The following is a 7571-nucleotide window of genomic DNA, read 5'->3' as shown; positions in this document are numbered from 1 at the left end:
GTCCAGCCCACTCCTCAGACATATCCAGTCGACTCCATTTCAACTGGCTCATGCCCCTCTCTCAAAATAGATCATGCATTATGCTAGAAATGAAAGTTGACGCTAGCTGCATGGCAAGCTGAAGTATACTTCCAAATTTAGCAAATGTGCGTTGAGAGATGCAGGTCAATGAGCTGGTCTGAGTTCAGTCTTACAAAGAAATATCAGTTGAGGAAATAGTACGAAAAACTAGCTAATACTCTTCACATTAACATATTCTTCTAGTAAAATCACTCTGCTGAGAGTAATCAACTGTTATCATGTGTTGCCCCTTGTACTTCTGAAGTTATTGGTCACAGTACCACTTCATCAGTACAATAGACTTTACACTGAATATGTAACATGTCATTTCAACTGTCTGATTAACTTACAAATGCAGGCTACAAACATTGGATTTTATCAGTTAGGTTCTCTATGGAGACATCAGAAGGAGAAATTCATAAGCAATAAAAAATGAAAATGAAATAGCATGGTATTAAAATAAGTGTAACAACATTGAGTTACATTGAGAACTTCACATATTGGTCCTTGCTTTTCTCTAATACTGATACCCCCCAAACTGATAGCTTTCAATATGCTTAGATCAGACAACAGTGTATACAGGTGCTTAGAACAAAGGTGTGACATGGCGTGAATAATCCCCCACTCCCTTTGACAGAAACAGGCACATTGAGATGTATAACATAAAAATGCATAACATCCCTTAAAAATCTCAAACATCCTTCTAGAGAAATACAAGATTAAAGCATGCAAGATATCCCAAATCTAGCACCCTGTATAGATTAACATGCAGAAAATGAGGCTCTAATAATCCAGATTTGAAGCAAGTAGGGGTGCTTTCGTAGCAAGAATTTAAATGAATAGGTCTGAATTAATCATTTATCTTTTGTTGCTTAACGCCTTGATGGATGTACCGTCACTTAGACTGATCACAATAGATGCAGAGCGTTTTGTTCTACCAAATAAATCATCCCCATTGTTTAAGGTACATTGATCAATCTAATGGCTTGTAATAGGTTCCTAATTGCCACAGAAAAGTCCTCACGAAAGGAGTTCAGAATTAGAGATTCAACTCAAAATTCTCTCTTGAATGACAATAAGATTGTTCTTTCCTTTGGGCATTGGTCAAAAAGTTGAATGAGAAATGTTTTATAAATCTTATTACAGTTAGATTAGAAGAATTAGAATTGAATTAGAAGCAACTGCAAGAGTATGAAAATTATATTTTCTATATTCAATCATATATGAGCAGAATATAAGGAAAATCATGTCAGACTATTAATAAAATTGGAACAAGCATTAAATAATGTATAGGCTTTATTGTCTGATCTTCATTAACAGTGAAAAAGCTACATTTTTAAATTGAAATATGAATTAGGCCTATAATCAAAAATAATTACATATGTCTATTGTAATTAGTTACTTCAATCTGTAAATAATGGGGGAAAATCCCCTTACATGTTACATTCATTTTTATTAATTGTCATATTATTTGCTCTTCTTTAGCAACAATCAACGTTATTTATGCAGAATAAGCATTTAATGGTGTTAATAGCACTCCGTTAAATTGCCGTGATTGCAAAAATGAATCAATTTTCTTTGGCAGCGTTAAGTATTTGATGAAATTGTTTTTTTTACTCGCCCCCCCCACAAGCCTGGGGATTTAAAGCAAAAGGAGTCTTTGAACAAATTTCGCTTGTGTTGACTGGCAGCATTCAGACACTATAATGGTGCATTATTTGGCCGTTTTGAATACTATAATGCACATGTTGGTTGAAGCCTTTCTCTGGAAAATTGCTTTAACTTTTAAAGGGAAGATCATAGATGATTCACTTAACAGCAGGCCAGTCTTAAATTATTACCCCTGAATGTCTTAACAAGTTGTGGAACATGTTGCCTTTGTGTCACTGCGATCTTAAGAATTATTAGAAAGATAATATAAATCTAGGCCTACACAGACGAAATTAACTCTCTTTTTTATCATTTCCCCGCTTCAAGCAAATTGGAGAATTATTTTAACTCCAATTTCCCTCGCTGTTGAATCAGAACATTCCATACAGAGGTCTCTGAAACTTTTTCCTAAATAATTTATGGTCTTTAAAAATGACTGTCAGGTAAAGCAATCTGTCATTTTTAATTAACCCAACATCTCACCTCACTCCCACAACAGGCAAGCATGCATGAGGGAGTGCGTGCACCCACGCGCCCCAAAACACACACACACACACACACACACACACACACACACACGCACGCACGCACGCACGCACGCACGCACGCACACACACACACACACACACACACACACACACACACACACACACACACACACACACACACACACACACACACGCGCGCGCGCGCACGCAGGCATGCATGCAGTTAGGCAGTCACATGCAAGCACACACACACACACACACACACGCCAATGCGCGCATGCATTGAAACTGAAAGTAAGCTAAACGGCGTTATTAAAGCGTTGTTTTGTGTTGTTGTTGTTTTTTTGTCCCTTTCTAGCTGTCAAAAAATATCCCCAAACATCTTCTTCTGGTACAGATGGGAGATCTATAGGCCTTCCGTATTGTATGTAACAGTGTGTGAGGCTATAAACTTCCCATCACACCGATGGAAGTGCATCATAGCTGATATTCGGCAAGCCGAGCCTCGTGTCATGCCGTGACTAGCCAATTACACTAATACAAACAATCGTGGAATGTTTAAAAACACATTGTGTAAAAAATATTGCCTCGCATAATATAGGCTATACTGTAACCTAAATCGACCTAAATGTGCTTAGATCGACCGCAGTTGCTCAATGTCTTTCTCGGTGACGTAAGGTGTAGCCTATGATGTATGATCAGAATGTAAAGAATTAAATGACAGCCATATCAGTATACCATATAGTATGCCACATTCTCCTAAAATCTTAAAAAGTAATTTGCTTACCTTCTGGAGCACTAGGTGTTTGAACTCATTTCTATGAAAGAAGAAGACATTGAGCCTTCGTGTGAGAATACATAAAATGTATTTAAAAAAAATTACCCAAATCGTATCATGCTTGACAGTCAGAGGAGCAGAGCTACACAACAGATGATTGACGTGCGGGCGTTCGGCGTCTGTGTCCATGGGCGAGCCCTCTCATTGGTTGACTCCCATCGCCCAGCTTGGAATGCCGCCGTTAGATTGGCTGCGCGTCCGTGCCAGCTGTACTTCAAAGAACACGCTCTCTACAACTAGGTAGTGTGAGGAGCCTGCGAGAGCCAAGAGAGAAATTGCGTGGCTTGAGAAAAGCACAGTGTCTGAATCAACTTGGAAACCTACACTATTGCAATTGCGAACAATTTCATCATAGCACAGAGCCCTGGATATGGCTACGTCTATACTTGGGGTAAGTTGTGATTTTGTATTCGTGCGTAAAAAGTTACGCGTAAACTTAAAAGTTATCCCCCCCGCGATTTAGCCTATCCAGTAAAAGTAGAATGAAGCGTGTGGGGGTAGACTATACATTTTATTTCAAATATTTTAAAATCTACACTAGTTTCGCGGGATATTAATTATAATATCGCCAATTCTAAACGTTACCCCGTAGAATAGGCTAAATCTGACAGTCTATTTTACACATGGTCAACAAACTTTCGAGTCAATATTCTCGAGTTTCTGGATAGCCCTTCACTCACTAGGTCTATACTATAAGGCTACAAACTGACATTTCATAGCACCATTGCGTTATTGGCCAATTGTAAGTTATAATTAACTTTTGTTATAACATATATGCCATATAACATAACGTACCACGTATTACCATACACCACGAGCACTCAAAAAATAAAGCAATATAGTAGCTTGGAACAAAATGCCTATACACTGGCGTGTCTATTACTTTTAGAACACGTTGCACTAACGTTAACGTTAATCGTTTGTATAACGAATGAAAATGTCTGCAAGATAATCAGCCGGTCCTTCGGTTGTTAAACTGAGAGAACTTTCAGCAATAGGTGTGGTCTAACAAATGATTTTTGAGTAACCAATAACTTTTTTTTTCTCTCTTTCAGGAAGAGCCACGTTTTGGAACTACCCCTTTAGCGATGCTGGCGGCAACCTGCAACAAAATTGGTAACACCAGCCCTCTCACCACTTTACCCGATTCCAGTGCTTTCTCCAAAGGTGGATTTCATCCCTGGAAACGGTCCTCCGCTAGTTGTAACTTGGGTTCCAGCCTCCCCGGGTTCACAGTGGCAACGAGCCGCGCGTCCTCAGGACTCACATCAACCGGTGGCGGCAGCAACAGTGCGTTCTGCCTGGCGTCCACCTCCCCGACCTCGTCTGCGTTTTCCACAGACTACAGCGGTCTGTTTTCCAACTCCGCGAGTATCGCCTCTCAGGAGTCTGGACAATCAGCTTTCATCTCCAAAGTCCACACATCGGCAGAGACACTTTATCCAAGAGTCGGGATGGCTCATCCGTACGAGTCGTGGTACAAGTCCGGTTTCCATTCAACCATCGCTGGTGATGTTACTAACGGGGCGTCATCGTGGTGGGACGTTCACACCAACCCCGGGTCGTGGCTCGACGTGCAGAACCCAGCGAGCAGCCTCCAGACCTCCCTACACTCTGGGACGCCGCAAGCCATACATTCCCAGCTCAGTGGCTACAATCCAGATTTCTCCACATTGACCCACTCGGCGTTCAGCTCCACCGGCATAAGTCCCTCATCCCACCTGCTATCGACCGGTCAGCACCTTTTAACACAAGAGGGTTTCAAAACAGTCATCCCCACGTACACAGACGCATCGGCCGCCAACGCCATGATTTCAGGAGACAGGTCGGGAATAAGTAGTTCTTCGAGGTCATCCAGGAGGTATTCAGGCAGGGCAACATGTGACTGTCCAAACTGTCAGGAGGCTGAGCGGCTGGGGCCCGCAGGGGCCAGTCTCCGGAGGAAAGGACTGCATAGTTGCCACATTCCTGGCTGTGGCAAAGTGTATGGGAAAACATCTCACCTCAAAGCTCATTTGAGGTGGCACACTGGCGAGCGGCCTTTTGTCTGCAACTGGCTATTCTGTGGCAAACGATTCACGAGATCCGATGAACTCCAGAGACACCTTCGCACCCACACCGGCGAGAAGAGGTTTGCGTGCCCGGTATGCAACAAGCGCTTTATGAGGAGTGACCACTTGAGCAAACACATCAAAACGCACACTGCCGGTGGTGGAGGAAGCAAAAAGGGGAGCGACAGTGATACCGACACCAGTAACCTGGAGACCCCAAGGTCCGAGTCCCCTGAACTCATTTTAGACGGGGTACACCCCAGAATCACGTCTCCACCAGTCTCCCCACGACGAGCCCTAATAGAGTGAGAAATAAAAAATGCAACAATCTAATTGAAAGTGGCACAGTTTTGAAAACGGGTCTGATTAGAAAATGATTTCCAAGGAGGCATTTGCGAAGATAAAACATTGTTCTCCACAAGCATAACGAATGTTGATTCGTAACACCATACACAAATGGGACATAAATTAAAGAATGGCAGGCCTTGAACATTTTTTTTTAGACAACTTGAAAAGAAATGGCACGGTTAAGCGCTAAGGGTGCGCTAAACCTGTTGAACTTGGTTGGACAATGTGAGTTCATCTTGTATATGACGACAAAATGTGTTACTTTCATGTAAATGTAATGATTGTTTTATTCGTGTTTGGTATCCTGAAATCAGGGAGTTTACTTTCGACGCACTTTGTGGATATGTATGTACACAGCTTTTTAAACTTTAGTTAACCATTTTATTTCTTTGCTAAAATATATATATATAAATGTTTACCTGTATAAAGCCACACGTATAAGCCTTTCATTTTACCATAATTAAAAACATTTTAAAACATCCGAGGCTGAAATTGTGTGATGAACATTTTACAATTTGCCCAAATTATTTTCTTCAGGCCTAAATTTAGAAATGAAATTTTATTTGGACAAATATGGGGTGACATTCAGAATGCGTTTATTTTCTAAATTATATCAGGTAATCGCACCTTGACTTTGACTATTTTCTCTATGGAATAAATCAATGGTTAATGCCCCGGAAAAGACATTTCATGCCCAAATGAAAATCTTGTTAAATGGTATTAATTATGACTTGGAGCACATCACAGCCCCATGTGTCTTGTATTTGCGATTAGGGATTCGTGTCTTATCAAATATCTAATTAATCTCCGAGACATCTTTTGTTCAATTTCACTTTATCTGGCGGTTTCCAAGGGGGTTTGATGACAAAGGTCTCTGAATATTTATTCTAATTGTCCAAATTAACTGCCTTAATTTGCATACAAAACGGAGATGGTATAGCCCAAGAATAAGGCCCAGTCATCTTTCTCTTTGCTGGAAACCACTAGATGTTATGGGAACAGTTTTTTTTTTACTTTTGAAAAGAAGGGGCAAAAAGCCACATGCAAATGTTGAATTTAAAATGCTCTTTGCTCAGCGCAGTCAAATGGTGCCTGTGTGTATTTGAATATCAGTGGCCCCTTATTGAAAGGGTTCAAGGATGCTCTCTGCCTTCTTCTTTGTGCTTACCCACTGCAGCGTCCGACTCTCAAAGAGAAACCAGCCCGGGGAATAATTACAGCAGAGTCCAGGCCTGGGAATACGCATCTCATCCAGACACGCTCTTTTTACAAGGGGAAGTTAAATTGAGCAGAAGGCAATAGAGGGGAATTATTTTCATTTCCTTTTGTGCGACCGCCTTGACGGAAACGGTCAGATATAACCCAGTGAAAACTATTAAATTAGAATGACATTTTGAATTTCATCAATATAAAAATCAGAACTAGCGGCATTTCAATATAAAATGGTATAGGTTTAATTCCAATGTTGAATTCGCAGACATCAACATAAATATATCAATATATTAGGCCTGCCCTGTCCCCGTCTTGCTTTCAATTTAATTCTGAAACAAATAAAAAAGCTAATATGTAATGAATAATAATAATAAGGAAGAGAAATAATTCCCCTGTGATTTTAGATTTAATTTAATATTTTTAAATGAAATAAATGGTGTCACTTATTTCATGTCGCCCTTGGGCCAATAAAAAAAACGAACATTAGATTGCTTAAATTAAATGAACGACTTGATGAGATGGTTTCAACATGGATAGTAACTAAAGTCAATGATCTATAGTTTTTTATTTTTTAAATGCTAACTGTTGGATTTTTAAATATGATCCATGTTTTCAGCTCACAATAGGCAGATGCAAGAAGAGGAGCGCTCAAGAGACAGGACGAGAGGGACATTTTATTAAGGACTCACGCTGTTTTCCCGTCATTGATGATATGGCTACTGTATGATACAGTAGCCTATCATCAAGTCATACGTTAAGAATTGCTGTGGTGGTTATCCAGAGCATGTACCCGATGAAATCACAAATGAAATAGGCCTATTTAAAATTGATTTAGCTTCTTAGCTGAAAAGTATAATTTGATGATATCAACGAAAGATCGTTGGAATGACTAAAATTTACTAAAATTCAGCACAATACACGTGA

The 7571-nt window shown here is 40.2% G+C and overlaps 1 protein-coding gene across 1 annotated transcript; it reads left to right on the top strand.

Annotated features, from left to right (window-relative positions):
- Positions 1-3336: 3336 nt before the first annotated feature.
- On the top strand, positions 3337-5388 carry sp9 (sp9 transcription factor; the record flags this gene model as incomplete). Its single annotated transcript, XM_080457198.1, is given in 3 exon segments — positions 3337-3427; positions 4092-5356; positions 5358-5388. Coding segments are annotated over 3 exon segments (1317 nt in total). The 5' UTR covers positions 3337-3406.
- Between the last annotated feature and the right edge of the window lie 2183 nt (positions 5389-7571).

This window comes from Gymnoscopelus braueri, assembly GCF_963280865.1.
Source record: "Gymnoscopelus braueri genome assembly, chromosome: 18".
Taxonomy (NCBI): Eukaryota; Metazoa; Chordata; class Actinopteri; order Myctophiformes; family Myctophidae; genus Gymnoscopelus; species Gymnoscopelus braueri.
This window is presented reverse-complemented; position numbering and strand designations above follow the sequence as displayed.